General features: G+C 38.7%; 1 protein-coding gene across 1 annotated transcript in view; it reads left to right on the forward strand.

The window, feature by feature from the left end:
* The window catches only part of LOC119420010 (protocadherin Fat 3), a 139,602-nt gene extending 123,280 nt beyond the window's left edge, over positions 1-16,322 (forward strand). Inside the window, exons 51-52 of the mRNA XM_037687379.1 lie at positions 4,536-4,601; positions 15,580-16,322. Coding sequence (XP_037543307.1) covers positions 4,536-4,601; positions 15,580-16,322 — 809 coding nt within the window. The remainder of the gene's footprint in view (positions 1-4,535; positions 4,602-15,579) is intronic.
* The last annotated feature ends 836 nt before the right edge of the window (positions 16,323-17,158 follow it).

A 17,158-nucleotide genomic window follows, 5' to 3' on the forward strand; every position in this document is an offset into this window, starting at 1 on the left:
AAAGCCATCCAGTCCCTGATGTCAGCCAGGCAGTCGAGCAGAGGTTGAATAGAGCATGTGGCATTGTGTCTTAGGGGGAAGTAAATTCAGCGGTCAATAAAGTAATCGGCATGGAAGTGGAAGGGCATGTTGTGTTTCCAGAAAATAGCACCAAGCGGCAGCAGGTATAAAGAGAATAGGAGGGGACCCAGGATGGACCCTTGCGGAACCCCCCATTTAAGCTCTGCCGCTGCAGAACTAAAATCCTTGATGGAGACACAAAAGGATCTGTCAGCGAGGTAAGATCTGAACCAAATGAGGGCTGACCATGTGATGCCCACCCACTGCTCCAACCTAGCAATGAGGATCTCATGGTCGATGGTGTCAAAGGCGGCTGTGAGGTCCAATAGTATTTGAAAAGAGACCTGCTGCCTGTCTTTCCTCCACTTTCGCTCCGCCCTCCTACATTGCTGCCTAACGGCCTTGGTTTCAGAAGGCAGCAGACCAAGGATTGATTTATAGATGAAAATGAACAAGTGGGAGAGCCTTCTTCTTCTTCTTCTTCTTCTTTTGGCTTTTCATGGGTCTCCACAGCAAGTTATCCTCCTCCATCTCACTTTGTCCTCACTCCAACTACCTCCATGTCCTCTCAAACTGCATCCATATATCTTCTCATTTGACTTCCTCTTTGTATTTTTCCTTGCAGCTGCTTTTCTAACATCCTTCTACCAGTATACCCAGTGTCCCTCCTCTGGACATGTCCAAACCATCTCAGTCTGTCCTCACTAATTTTATCTCCCAGTTGTTCAACCTGTGCTGTACCTCTGATGATCTCATTCCTAATCTTATCCATCATTGTCACTCCTAAGGAGAACCTCAACACCTTCATTTCTTCCACCTCCATTTCTTTTTCCTGTCTTTTTGTCATTGCCACTGTCTCCAGACCACATAACATTGCTGATCTAACCACTGTCCTGTAAACTTTTCTTTTGGCCTTTGCTGACACACTTTTGTCACAAATCACTCCTGAAACGTTTCTCCATCCTGCCTGGATTGTCTTTTTCACCTTTTTACCACATTTCCTATTTTCCTGGACAGTGGTCCCCAAGTACTTGAAGTTCTGCACCTTTGTGACCTTTGCTCGTTGTAGCCTCACTGTTCCACCGGCCTCCCTCTCATCCACACACATGTACTCTGTCTTACTACGTATGGCTGACTTTCATTCCACTTCTTTCAAGTACAAACCTCCACCTCTCCAAGTTCTCTTCCAACTGTTCCCTGTTCTCACCACCATATATATATATATATATATATATATATATATATATATATATATACACACACACACACACACACAGGTATATATTTAAGATCTTTACATATACACACGGGCAGCACGGTGGTACAGGTAGTAGAGCTGCTGCCTCTCAGTGAGCAGGTTACCCTGGTTCAAATCCTGGTCCGTGGCCTTTCTGGGTAGAGTTTGCATGTTCTCTTCATGCATGCTTGGGTTTTCTCTAGGTGCTTCGGTTTCCTCCCACAGACCAAAAATATTTATGTCAGGTTGATTGGTAACTCTAAATATCCCTAGGTGTGAGTGAGTGGATGGTTGTTTGTCTCTTTGTCTCTAACGTGTCCCTGTGATGGACTGGAGACCTGTCCAGGGTGTCCCCCGCCTCTCACACAGTGATGGCTGGACATGACAGTGACCCCGGCATCCCGAAAACGAAGAAGTGGGTAAAGATGATGGATGGATGGATGGATGGATGGATGGACATATATATGTACACACACACACACATCTGCCTGTGTGTTTGTGTGTGTGAGTGTGTGTAGGTGATTATCTTGGGTTTTGACTTGTCAACCCATCTTTTATAATGACCATTTTTAAGCATACATGCAGCCTCACACCAAATTTGACGCCAGCACATTGCTAACTTTTGAAGTTATCTAGCTCTCAAGAGTCGCACACACACATATATATATATATATATATATATATATATATATAAATACACATGTATGCGGGCAGCCATCTTGAATTTTGACACGGAAGGCCAAATTTCGAAATGAAACTTTTGCCTTTCAGACTTTAAAAGAAAGTCTCAAAGGATTTTCCAACGTCCCTTAGTGCCAAGCCTCACATCTGCAGTGAACAGTGAAGAAGAGGATTACTTGAAACACTTTTTTCTCTTTCACACTAAATAGGGCATCAGCTACAGTTTGACCACTGACTTTCCTCTCTGAACAAATGCATGATTTTGCTTTTATAGACATACTTCCAGACCAGAAGCAGTAATACACCTACAGCATGAGATCAGTGTGCCCCTGTCTCTCACTATCAATATTAATTAGCTCATTGTTACAAAGTCTGTTTGTTCTCAGTTCTCAGATATTTAGTACAGTATATTTTAGAAGTATTTCAGTGCTTCCCCAGTGCAAGGCTGGATTTATGCATTTTTCATTAGCAGCTCACTGAAGTACAATAATGATCATTCAAAAACTTTATTGTCCTTTGAAGACCACATGATTGCATTGTGTTTTTCTTACAATTAAACATGCACAATTAAATATAAACATCAATAAACACAAATTTTTAAATGATCCCTTCATAAATCTCCTGACTAAAACACTATGTGCAATACTTGTGAAATATCCAACCCACAAGAATCAGTTTTCAGCATTTGTGTTGTTATTTAAGAAAAGGGAATAAATCATGGGCCTTGAGGACATGGTCAAAGAGTAAGACTTAAATTCAGGGCTAATCCACTTAGATACAAATGTAAGAGACAAGTTACAAGAATCAGTTTTATGTCAAGCTGATATATATATATATATATATATAAATATTGTGAACTGCATGAAGATAATCTGTTCAGGCATTTTGAATTAACTGAAGAATCCATATAAGATTGGCAAGAAAGGAGCCAAGAATGCAAGTAAAGAATGAGTTACACCATTGAATGAGCTGAGCAATCATGTTCTTAAGGAATGTTTATTGATGTATTTGTTTTTGACCTGGCAACAAAACAAGTAAATAATATTTATTCACACAGCCACTTTCTCAGAAAAAAAAATACATTACAATGCAACTATATGAAAAATAAGTAAAATGCGATTATATAAAAAGATGAAGAAAATGATTATATAATTTAGCAAAATGTAAAAACAAAAATAAGCTTGTCTGATTTGTACAAAAAAAACTTCACATATAAAAAGATTTTTATAACGTGCAACACATTTTCTGCATGTTTTCCATGTGGTTATAGAATATTTTTAACATGTTAAATGTTTTTTTTGTTTTTTTTTTTCACAAAAGGAATAAGAAAAACTTTTAGAAAATGTCAAACAACAAATGTTGTCAATACAGTACAAAATAAAATCAGGCAAGTTCATTCAACAAAAATGCAAATGCTTAAAAGACCCAATTCCCTCAAAAATATATTCGTTATGAAATACTAATAACTTTAGGTTAGATGACCTAAAGGACCGAGGTGAAATGTGTGAGGCTTTAGAAATAAACTCAGGAGTTTGACCATGTAGAGCTCTTAAATTAACATCAACATATGAATGGATTCAGAATGTAATGAGTTGAAGAGTCAATAACGTGATATGTGAAACATATGAATTTCTTTCATTTGTTTGAGTTAAAAGTGTTGCTGCAGCATTTGTACCAACTAAAGACAATCACAGACTTTTATGTTTAGAAAATAACCTTATAATAATTTAATGCAAGGAGATACAAGTGTGGACAATCATCTCCAGTTCATGTTTTGACATGTTCCACCTTATTTTTTAACTTTTCAGGTAGAAAAGGTTGAACATGTCTCAAAAACATCCTTGGACTTTACTGGGCAGCTGTCTAAATGATAATTCTGTAGAGGCAATCGTTTTTTTTCTTTCGGCTGCTCCCTTCTTCAGGGAGAAAACTAACTCGCACAAATTGCCAATTGTTTTTACGCCTGATGCCCTTCCTGACTCAATCACAGACTCCTGAGCTACCACAGCCCTCTGTGTGGAGCAGAGAGCTGCCATCTAGGGCACCCGGGGGAGCTGATGGTGGGGGTTATTAAAGGTCAAGACCTCAAGGGCCCAGAGTGGAGGCAGGTGTGGGTGTTTCACCTTTCCCACCCACATTTTGATGTTGTCGGTCCGGGGAGTCTAACCAATAACCTTCTGATCAAAGGCTCGCCTTCTCTAACCTCTAACCAAATTTAATAAATATGATTTTAAAATGGAAGTTTGTTCAAACAATTTTACCACCAGCCATCACTGCCAACTCATGCTTATTGCAAAAAGTTTGCACATAAAAATAAATTCTCATTTGCAACAAGGTGAACAGGAATTACTGTATCATTGCTCTTCAAAAATGGGGCAAGTCTCCAATTGAAGTAACGATAACTGTGCTTGCACTGTTGCTCTTCCTCTTACTGTCGTACTGTCATCATTTACGTTTTATTATTTTGAAATCTGTTTTTTTTTCTATTACAGTTTCATCATCAAATGTTTTCTGTCCCATAAGGTGTTGTTGTTGTTTTTTTACATTTCACTGACAGCATGTCACCGCCTGCAGAGCAAGAATAAGATTTCTATAGAGTTCTTCAAAGAGTACACTGTGGACTGTAAGAACATTTCTCTCTCTCTCTCTCTCTCTCTCTCTCTCTCTCTCTCTCTCTCTCTCTCTCTCTCTCTCTCTCTCTCGCTCTCACTCTCTCTCTTTTAAACTATTTGGAAATATGTCAACCAAAAACCCAGGTGCTTTAGCAGTGTGGCATGCTGGCAAAGAGTCTCAAAGTTTTGTGGTTTGCTGGCATAGATTTTTCATTGAGTTTTTCGGTCCACATGTAATGCAACGCACCCCAGGAGTTGGTTCTCCCAGCACACTAATGAAGCGTAGCCATTATCCCACACTGAGACTGACCTGTCTGACTCTTCTCACTCTGTCAATATACCTTTTCACTTACAGCTCATTAGCACAATCATAAATTATGCAATCTTCCTGTTTTAGTTTGTAGGAAGTTGTGGGGTACTTTAAAGTTCTTGTAGTTTATTTCCAGTGAAGAGCATAAACTTAAATTAAAAAAAAAAAATGTTCTTGATTGCTTTTATTTGCACCATATTAAGTGTTTTTAAAAATGGAATGGGATGCTCCTGCTTACACCTGGTAGATTGGGGTTTGATCCTTTGTGAGAAAATTCAGTTTTTATTATTATTATCATATTTATGAAGTGAAATGGAGTAGTTGTGGTCCTGAAGGAGGACTTAGCATAACATGTATCATAGACAACTAGTTCTGGCTGTCAGCAGCAAATTGGTTGGTGACTTTAAAAGGCAGAAACAGAAATTCACGAGTTCTGCCTGACCCAAAACTGGCCTTGAGGGCAGACTTATCTCAACTCCTCCTGGCATGTTTTGAAAAAACAAAGATGCTTTGTCTGTCTCCTCACCCCTCCATTTCCCAAGGCCGTGGACATGTGAACCTAAACCAAGCTGGTGATGAATAACACCTCTTATCTGGACAATAGCTGAGAGGGGGGGCTCTGGACTATGCTATGACTGTCGCTTAAAAATTAAATGTCTTCACCGGCCTATATGTACATGTATACCATCTATTTATGTTGCTTTGCTGTGGTAGGGTTTTTTTATGCCTCAAATCGTGCCCTGTCTAGGACACGGCGTGAGAGATCTTTTTTTTAATACCATCTCTCCTCATGTTTTCTTGCCTTTTCTCTTCTAAGCAAAAATATTATTCTGAATAAGAATAATGAGGGCCACACTTTTTTTAGTGGCAGCTTCGTGCACTCAGCCCATCTTTCAGACGACGGTACGTACATGTTCTCGTTGTATCTCGGTGCAATGATAATAAAGATTATTCTGATTCTGATAGTAGAGGTGGAAAAAGTGTCCTATAGGGTGGTGTGGCTGAAGGTAGAAGTAAAAGATCTGATGCTAAATGTTGTCAGTGGTTATGTTCAACATGTTGGATGATGTGGAAGAGAAAGAGAAATTCTGGAAGGAGCTAGATGAAGGGATAGAGAATATTCCCAGGGAGGAGAGCCATGATTGGAGCATACATGAATGGACATGTTGATGAAGGAACCACACCATACTGTGTCCTGATTAATGCTCAATAATCCAGGTAGATAAATCCAGAGCCCTATAAAGAGAGAGTTGCAACACTCTTTGAACTCGCCGATACGCGGTCACGTGGTTCATGCAGCTCCCAATAGTTCCAAACAGCTCATCGCTGTCAGTCAGTTTGAGCGGCTGCTGGCGCAACATAACACAAAAATCGACTTTTCTTACTTTACCTGGCGTCTTTCAGTAATTATTGAGCAGCAACGAACTGATTACTTAACTGATTACTGATTATTTCACAGACTATGTATTTTATTAAAGCATTTTTAGAAGTGGCTGATACATTTATCATTAAATTTTAGAAGGGAATGAGTCTGCAAACACATATTTGTTAGAATTATTTTTTATATGCAATACAATGATCAATATAGCCATGTCAGTGTTTTATAACGTTACACACGATAAATAAAATATCAGAGTAACTAACAGCTGTTATAAAGCTATTTCTGATGTTCTCTGCATGAGAATGCTCCACCTTGTCCTCCATGCAGCAGTTCAGATCTGCTCCAGCTTATCATCTGGATGAATTCTTGATTTCTATAGAAGATATTAATTCAACCTTTATTTAAACAGGTTCGTCCCATTGAGCCACGAGGACTCATTTACAAGAGAGACCTGAATATAATTGTTGTATTTGTCGTTTATTTTTTTCTTTTTTTTTTTTTTTTTGTTATGGCAACCAAGTACCTGGATAACTGAGTTGATTGTAGCCTGACAACTATTGTAAAAATGTAATTCATTTATTAAAATGTTAATTTAAATGAAACTGTAAAATCATAACTGATGACAAAATAAGTGTTAATTGTGCAAAAATAAATTTCCAAACAATTTATTATAAAATATGTAAAATGTAAAACAAGCTTTAATAAAGTACTTTTACTGCCATTTATACTGTTTATTAATACCTGTACATCATCTCAAGTCAGCAGGAGCACCATCATCATCATCATCACAACAACACAAAGTGAGAGCTGTAAATTTAATCTGCACAAACATTTTCAATCAGGGCTCAAAATGTTTAACTGTCAAAGAAATGTGCAAGAAAATAAACTAATGTCACTCTACAGGCACATTTAGAGAGAGGACAGTTCACAGAGACACAGTGAGGACGTGTGAGACAGAAGGAGGTTCAACCATTTGTTCATCGACCAGAACCATATGAGAAGAACAGCAGAACTTCCACTGCATGTTGATCCATTGACCAGTGATCTGACCAGTGATCTGACCAGTGATCTGACCAGTGAGCTGACCAGTGAGCTGACCAGTGATCTGACCAGTGAGCTGACCAGTGATCTGACCAGTGAGCTGACCAGTGATCACACATGTTCTTCTAAATTAAACTTTGGTACGAACAGTGGTACAATAAGACATGTCATATTTTTTATTGAACATTAATCTTCATTCTAACAGTGCTGTTGTAATTTCAGAGACTGAGGAAGGAAGAAACAGAAATGAGGCGAGTGAGATGAGGGAAAGATGAAAATGTGTCCTCAGAGGACGGGGACATGTCAGGATCTGATGATCCAGGATCAACAGGACCAGGAGGATGGATCAACAGGCAGTCAGGGAACAGAGATGAACAACCTGAGGGAACAATTAGAACACAAAAAATACATAAGCAGGATAGAAGAAACTCACAGACAAGAAAATTAGCGCAGTCCTGCAAAGAAAAATGTTAACAATGGAAAATAAATTGACATATTTTTACAAAAGATCAGATGAAGACAACTGGCATGAAGAATAATTCCCAGCTCCATCTCATTGTACCTGTGATAGTGTAATAAGTTTTTTTGTTACTGTCCTACAGTTTATTGATGCTGATATGTTCTTGATAATAATTCTTCTTTCTTGTTCTGTCTTGAAAGAGTCTCATCTCAACTTGACCCATGATTACCAAACACTAAACTAATAATATAAAACTAATGTAAATGAACAGTCCTGCAGTAAATACCAACTTTGTGAAGGTTATGGAGTTAGTGATTTTATTCAAACATCTTGATTAAGCTGTTATTGTTTGGGAAGACAGAAAATGAGATCTTGTTACGATACTTTGAATGCAACATTCAGTTCATGAAGTCATTCTCCTGTGGTTTACCTGGAAAACATGAAAAAAATTGATTCATCTCCACAATCACGTTTTTCCTTTAATTATAATGTCACAATTTATGCTGCAGTCTTTGACAAATGATCTATAACTTTTGACTAAATTACGTCAATCTTGTCATGTTGTCATCATTCTTTGTTGAAATCAGGTCTCTCTTGTAAATGAGTCCTTGAGGCTCAATGGGATTTACCTGTCTAAATAAAGGTTGAATGAATCTCTCAGGAAAAAAGGCCAAATATTTTCTAGTTGAGTTTAGTAACTGGAATTACCATAAATTTAAAAAAGACCACCTTGCAAAATTTAAGCAGTAATAGATATTTTAAAACGTTGAATTAGAAATAGACTTGTTTAAACTGTCATGTTGCAGAGCAGCTGCAGTTAAAACACAATTAGCAATTTAACATGTTTCATTAACTAAAACTGGCGACATGAAGTATTAATGTTGATAAATTGTGGTACAGAACAGTCAGATAACGCTTCAAAATGGCAAAAAATTGTCGTATTTTCATCAACTTACTGGAGAAAACATGGAGAATGAACTACGTTCAAAGCTGGAACCGCTGCTGTTTGGAACTATTTGCCGCTTCATGACCCACGTGACTTCCGCATTCCATTCTTTCTATGGGAGTCTATGGGAGTGTCGCAACTCTCTCTTTACAGGGCTCTGGATAAATCTAACAAGATTGAGTCAGGTCCTCTGGATGGATTCTTGATTGTTGAAATGTTTTGTCTTTTATCCAAAATTCTTCATTCTGATATCTTGCAACAAGTTAACCAGCTATTCATATGCAAAAGGAGGACTATCAGCCTGATGGTCCTCCTTTTGCATGTGAAAAACTAGTTCTGGCTGTCAGCAGCAAATTGATTGATCCACTATTACCAGGTGCTATTTATAAGCCTGAGTTTATTGCAAGATCTCAGACTGAAGAAGTCTTTTGGATAAAAGCCAAAGCATTTCAACAAACAAGAATCCGTCCAGAGGACCTGACTTAATCTTGCCAGACACACCATACTGTCCTTCACCATGTTGTTAAAGGACTACATAATTTATAGAAGAGGTAACATGAGGGAGATTTAGGACTTTAAAGTTGTGGTAAGAAAGAATGTGGCTAGACAACATTGGATGGTGATGTGTAGAATGACTGTTGTTGTGAAGAAGAGAAAATGAGTAAAATCAAAGAAGAAGATCAAATGGTGGAATGCGAGGGAAAAAAGTTTGTGAGGAATTCAGAGAGGAGCTGTTAAAGGCTCTCGGTAAGAAAGAACTTCCAGATGACTGCGTTACTACAGCAACAGTAATTAGAGAGACAGGTAGGACGGTACTTGGGAGTTGGTGGAATAGGGAAATGCGGGGTTATCCAGAAGAAGAGACAAAAATAAATATGACAGTGAGAGGACTGTAGAGAGTAGACAGGAATATAGGGCAAAGAGGGAGGTAGCAAAAGCAAAACAGAAAACATAATGAGTTGTACAAGAGGCTGGACATTAAGGAGGAGAAGGACTTGTTTTGATTGACTTGATAAAGCGACCAGGCTGGAAAGAATGTGATCCGCATTAGGCTTGTTAAGGTAACAAGTGAGTAGTGTGACGGGAAGATGGAAGGAGTACTTTGAGAACCTAATGAATGAAGACAATGGAAAAGAAAGAAAAGTAGAGATCAACTGAAAATAAAAAGGTAATATAAAATTAATAATAATAATAATAATAATATATTAGTAGCTGATAACATACCAGTGTAGTTATGGAATTGTCTAGGAGAGATGACAGTGAGGTTTTTGGCTCAACTACATAATAGCATTCTTGAAAATGAGAAAATGCCCAAGGATTGGAGAAGTGTGCTTGTGCTCATGTTTAAGAGCAAGGTTATTGTTCAGATTTGTAGCAACTACAGGGGAATTAAGTTGATTAGCCACACAATGAAGATCTGGGAGAGAGTTGTGGAAGCTAGACTTAGACGAGAGGTGACTGTGAGCAGCAGTGTCAGTTTCATGCCAAGAAAGAGCCCCACAGATGCCATATTTGTTTTGAGGATGCTGATGGAAAAGTAAAGAGATGGTCAGAAAGAACTCCATTGTGTCTTTGTAGATTTAGAAAAAGCACATGACAGGGTGCTGTGAGAGGAGGTGCGGTATTGCATGATAAAATCTGGAGTGGCAGAGAAGTATGTTAGACTGGTACATGACATGTATGAGGACAGCAGGACAGTGGTGAGATGTGTTGTAGGAGTGACAGATAGCTTCAAGGTGGAGGTGGGATAGCATCAAGAATCAGCTTAAAGTATAAGTGCTATTTGTCCTCATTGTATGTTACCATATAATGATGAAATTGGTTCTCTGCGTTGAACCCATCACACCCGGGATACACCCAGGCGGAGAAGTGTGCATCTATTGAGTGCCCGGGGCTTTGAACCATTTCTTGTTTGCTCTGGTGATAGACAGGTCAGGCAGTGATTGCTGTGCACTATGATGTTTGCAAATGACATTGTGACATGTGGTGAGAACATATAAAAGTTGGAAAACTTAAAGAGGTAGAGTTATGCACTTGAAAGAAGAAGAATGAATGCCAAACATGACAAGATAAACTATGTGTACAAATGAGTGAGGCAGGTTGAACAGTGAGACCACAAGGAGCAAAGGTCACAAAAGGGCAAGACTACATGCACTTTGGAGCAACTGCCCAGGAAAATGGGGAGTGTGGTAAAGAGGTGAATAAGAGAGGCCAGCCGGGATGGAGTGAATGGAGAAAGGTTTCAGGAGTGATTTGTGACAAAAGAGTGGCAGCAAAGGTCAAAGGAAAAGTTTAGTTAGATCAGGTAAGTTGTGTGGTTTGAAGACAGTTACATTCATTCTACCTTTATTTAGACAGGTTAATCCCATTGAGCCTCGAGGACTCATTTACAAGAGAGACTTGATTTCAACAAAGAATGATGACAACAATGGACAACAGCAACAACAATAGACAGTTATAAAATGGCATACAGATTTGTTTTTATACAAATGCATTTTTTATACAAATACAAATACATTTTATACATTGACAAGAAGACAGGAGAAAGAACTTGAAGTGGTGGTGTTGAAGATGTTGAGGTTCTCCTAGGCACTAACAAGGATGAATAAGATTAGGAATTAGATCATCAGAGGTACAGCACATGTTGAAGGACTGGGGCATAAAGTTAGAGACCAGACTGAGATGGTTTAGACATGTCCAGAGGAGGGACAGTGGGTATATTGGTAGAAGAATGTTCGAAATACAGCTGCCAAGATAAAAACAAAGAGTAAGGCCAAAAAGGAGATAATGGATGCAGTTAGAGAGGACATGGAGGTAGATGGAATGAGGACAGACAGAGTGAGGTGGAGGAGGACGAGTTTGTGGCGACCACTGAAAAAGGAACAGCCGAAAGAAAGAGAAGAAGCCCATGGAGGGAAGCAAGACAAACAACCATTCACACTCTCACCTGGGGACAATTAGAGTTAATGAATCTAGCATAGAATTTTTTTGTCTGTGGGAGGAAACAGTTGTACCAGAGATAATGCACACATTTATGGGAAGAACATCTAAAATCATCCAAAAAGGTCCCAGGCAAGGAGGCGATCTTATAACCTTCTTGCTGTGCAACGACAGCTCTAATCACAGCTCTACAATGCCACTCAGAATATACCTAATAAGATACAAATAAATACATACCATTCATAAAGGAAAATAACATTTCTTTTAAAGTATGTATTTTTTTCCCTTTTGTGAATACAAAAAGAGTTTCAATGAGGTTGGGCAACTGTAAATCTTGGCTTATCAAATGTTTGTCATTTTTCTCCTTCAAGACATTATTTTATTTATGTATTTATTTAAGTGGGGTTTTAGAAAGAAATTGTAAAAATTCTGTCTGCAGTAGGTCAGCAGTCAGATTGTTCTAAATGTAAAGAATAAAGAAGGAAATTCCAGGTAAAACTTAGCAGATAACTAAAATTCCTACCAGATTGAGTGACTGGTAAATTAAATAATTTTAAACTATGTTACTTTTCATGAAACTGTTGTTTATTTGGTCACTTTTATCTGAATAATTAACAATGTTTGTTGCTATACATTAGTAGAACTATTGTATCATGCACTGATCAATGGATTCTGACACAAGTTGTTTTGTTTCCCCTAACCAACAGATATAGGAAATGTTGAAAACTGTGAACGTAGGTTAATTGGCTTAGTGTTTAAATAAAATGTGGGAATCAGTTTGTAATTTAAGTTTAAATATATTTTTGCATGTTCATTCTTTTAGTATTTGTTTGTTTGACTGACATTAACTAGATTTTTTTGTTTCTCATTTTTCAAAATTGAGGATTCTCTGTCTGCTTTCTGCAGTGGCCAACAGGCAACGAGCCACAAACAGTTAAATGCGCTGCAAAACATGAATGTTGCAAACTCAAAAAAAAAAAAAAAAAACTAATGCAACAGAAAAATGCTGCAAATACCCAAAACATTGCCCCCACCACCAACACCACCACACACACACACACACACACACACACACACACACTGTTCCACCTCAATGGTTCCTTATCATCTTTACTCTGTCCAGATGGCACACCAACTACCTTCCTACCTGTCTCTCTAATGATTGTTGCCTTAGTAGCCCAGTCATCTGGAAGCTCTTTCTTACCACCCACAACCCTTAACAGCTCCTCTCTGAATTCCTCACAACATTCTATTGTCTGGCCACATTTTTCCCTGCCACAATCTTACAGTCCCCAATCTCCACCAGGTTTCCTCTTCTACACGAATGTAGTCGGCCTGCGTACTCCTTCCTCCACTCTTATAAGTCACTTTATGTTCCTCCCTCTTTTGGAAATAAGTGTTGACTACAGCCATTTCCATTCTTTTGGCAAAATCCACCACCATCTGTCCTTCCTGGTTTCTTTCCTTGACACTAGACCTACCCATCACTTCCTCATCCCCTCTTTTTCCTTCACTAACATGTCAATTCAGGTCTGCTCTGATCACCACTCTCTCATACCTGGGAACACTCTATCCCTTCATCATGCTCCTTCAAGAATTTCTCTTTCTCCTCTACCACACATCTAACCTGTGAAGCATAACCACTGACAATATTCAACATCTACGGTCAGACACATTACCTCTTTTCACCTCTACATTTTTTGCCAACTCCTCCTCCAGGACCACCCCTACTCCATTTATCTTTCTATCCACACCATGGTAAAACAGTTTGAACCCTGCTCCAATGCTGCGAGCCTAGCTGCCCTTCCATTTGGTCTCTTGGACACATAAAACATCTACCTTCCTTCTCTGCATCATGTTAGCCAGCTCTCTACCTTTGCCTGTCATTGTCCACACATTTAGAGTTGCCACCCTCAGTCCTACATTCTTCACTTTCCTCTTCTCCTTCTGTCTCCTGACATGTTTCCCGCCCCGTGGTCTTGGACTAACTGTAGCACAATTTCTGCTGAAACCCTGTTTGTCAACAGCACCGGTGGCGGTTGTTATTAACCTGGGCCTTGATCGACCTGGTATGGTGATGCTTAGATGACCTCTCATATTAGTTTTGACAAAAGTGTTTTACGTTGGACACCCTTCCTGGCTCAATTCTCACGATTTTCCTGGGCTTGGTACCGGCACAACAGATACACTGGTTTGTTCTCCCTACTGGCTGGTTTAGGTTTTGGTAATATAATGAAACAAAAGGAGCTACTGTTAAAAGTAAAGTAATTCAACCTTTATTTATACAGGTTAATCCCAGTGAGCCTCGTGGACTCATTTACAAGAGAGACCTGATTTTAACAAAGAGTGATGACAACAGTAGACAACAAAGACAACAGTAGACAATCATAAAAGGAAGCATACATTAAATTAATGTAGAAAATAAAACATTGGTTAGACAATGGCTGTAAATCATGTAATTTGCTATTTCATAGGAAAATCAGTGACAATATATTAAGATAATCATGAAAAAGGAATCAGAGAATTTTGCCACAGTATGACATTTTTCAGAATTAGGGGGTAGGGGTAGCAAAACAAGTATCAGTAGTAAGTCCAGCTAAGATGATTTGGCACTTTTCTAAAACTTACCAATCTAACCTAGAAATACTTCCAATAACGTTAATGTATATTATGTGGCTATATCACTGATATTAGTGTTTTGATAAATATAAAATCTGTCTCGCAATTTGCAAAACAGGCTAGTTTTTTTTCCCCATTATTTTTTTTATATTTCTAAATATTATACAAAGTTCACTAATCTTTATGATGTGAACATGTACTATCTTAATGCCAATATATTATGATACATTAGGAGGATATAAAACATGTTCTTTAGATACTCTTCATACTGTACACTGCAAAAACTGTGATATTTAGAATTTTGTCAGAAATTATTGAGTGCACCATCCATCCCAAGCCAATTACAGCCACATCACTCCAATTTTTGTACAACAATGCTTAAAATAACCACAAAACATTTATCTTCAAAGTAAAATGGGTTGTAGCTTCAAGTACTCAGTGTGCATTCAACTTAAAATAAGCCACTTTTTGGCCAGTGGCTGCTCAGCTACAATGTCTTTATAAGGGGGTCTGTCCCCAGATGATTTGGTGGTCGAGTCCCTTACCGGTCTGGTGCACTTTTGTTTTGAGAAGTGAGTTTGCAGCAGTTCTTACTTGCAGTTGTTTTGGGAGGGTTTAGTGTTTTTGGTATTTGCATCATTTTTCCTATGCATTTATTGATGCATTATTGTTGTTTGGTTTCTCTTCTGTCTATTTTCTGTGATTGCAGATTTTTTTCTTTTGCAGCATTTTTCTATTGCATTTGTTTATTTGTTGTTGTTGTTGTTTTCATCAACGTGTTTGCTGCACGTTTGCACATGTCGGCCACCGTATATCAGTTCTTGACTGACACATCACAAGATTTTCACTGATGTCACCTCAATCTACCTCCTAAATAACATATAATATTACAATGTGCAGCAAATTTACCTATGTGACACCTTTCAGTGAATAATCCTGTTGACAGATAATATCATTATACTGTACAAACACTGATCAAAACACAGGTGCTAATTGTGGCACACACATTACAGTGAAAACGTAACTGTCTCCAGAAACTTAGTATAATTTAGTTTTTTTAAGTCCAAAAACATGCATATTAGGCTACCTTCATGCCCTGGCCTCCCATGAAAAAAAAGATCTGTGATCTCAATGGGCTATGCCTAATTAAATGCAATGCAATAAATTATAGAATAAAGCTTTAACACAGCATGCTAGCTTGGATATTTTTCAACTCCTCATTAAAATGGTGCTTCTTGTCCATAACATCCTCTCAAGCCACTTGTAACATTTTGGAATCTTTTCTTTTACAGCATATCAGTGGGAGACTTCATTTCATGCTTCAAGCTGGTTGTCACCATCACGGCTTTGTCCTCCAACACTAGGATCACGTTATGACCTTAGTGATGCCCAGCCGAACATCAGGCGTGAAGGCAGCACGCAGTCTCTGCAGCTGGACTCTAGAATGATGGATTACGGCTGTGACAGCAGCCATGAGTGGAGACAGGAGAGCCGGAGGAGCACCTTCCAGTGGGAGAGGAACTGTTCAGGTGTGTGGGAGAGAAAACAAAGTGTACACAATGAAGAAAAGAGGAGGCATGAAAGAGGAGAAAAGAGTGTGGCCTCAAGGAGCAGGGGCATGGGAGACTACCTGGATTTGCATAGCTCCAACAGCTTTGAGAACAGCTCTTCACCTGTTTACGAGGAGTTCAGAGAGTCCAGTCATGATATGGCACAAAGTGAAAACACAGAGAATCTTTATGACACTCTACCACCAACTCGACGAGCCTATGAAGGATACCTGCCCAGCCCGTTGAACCTGAACCTGCACCCAGCTCAACTCGTCCCTCCAATAAGGACCTGGAACCTACAGTCTGGGCAAATGAGGGGATTACAGGAGGGTCAAGGAGAGCTCAGATCTGCTGGTTTGGCAGGTTCTGAGGAAGAGCTAGAAAGATTATTGAACCTGGTGTCGCTCAGAGCAAGGAGAGCCACACGACTGAACAGAACATCAACTGGATCTGAACCAGCAGCAGGCTGGGATGGGTTTAAATGAGTACAGAAATTTATTTAAAGACACATAGGTTTGATATTTAATTTAAATTTTCTAAAAAGACATTCTGACTTTTAAAGTGCACTACAAAAATTATCTGAACAAACAGCCCCCAAAAAGATGTGCTACTTAAAGTCTGCGTTATTATCTTGGCATAAACAAGCACTAATCCACCACCAATACCTTGGATCTTCAATACGCTGGAGAAAGACGAGGAAATATTTGTGTTTTCTAGATGCCTTCATCTGTGCTGCATCAAAATTGGCGGTGAAAGGCTGTGAATCAAAGCTTTTACATTTATTATTTAAAGTCACTGATGCAATGTATTCAAAGCCTGCCTGCTTCTCTTTTTGTGGATGGTTCCAGTGTACCCTCACGTTATCGAGTAGTTGATACACTGTTCCACTCGATTGCACGCACACGCACACTCAGAGTCACAATCATTTTGTAGCCTAACAATGTTTTTGCTTAGTGCTTTTATTATTTCACTGACACATGCTCCAGGTTGTTTTGAACAGATCTTTTTACCCATATCCTAGAAACAGCCCTGGAGAAGCAATTAAGATTACCAACGCTAATACCAGGGGATCCTTACCTAATTATTCAATTATTCTAAGATTTTAATGATTTATTTATTTATTTGATAACTTTTCAATTGTGTGAGCCACTTTGCTAACTCATATCATTTTTTAACTCCACAAATGTCAATGTGTTTCTTATCTTAGCATGCTTTTCTCATTTTATTCGTCTTAGAATGCAGTTGTAGAATTGGGAGTGGTGGCGCAGAGGAGCACGTGTCTCCACCCTCATTTGCCCCACTCTAGGACCTTCAGAAAGTT

This window comes from Nematolebias whitei, chromosome 14 (assembly GCF_014905685.2).
Source record: "Nematolebias whitei isolate Nwh7 chromosome 14, NemWhi1, whole genome shotgun sequence".
Classification (NCBI taxonomy): Eukaryota; Metazoa; Chordata; class Actinopteri; order Cyprinodontiformes; family Rivulidae; genus Nematolebias; species Nematolebias whitei.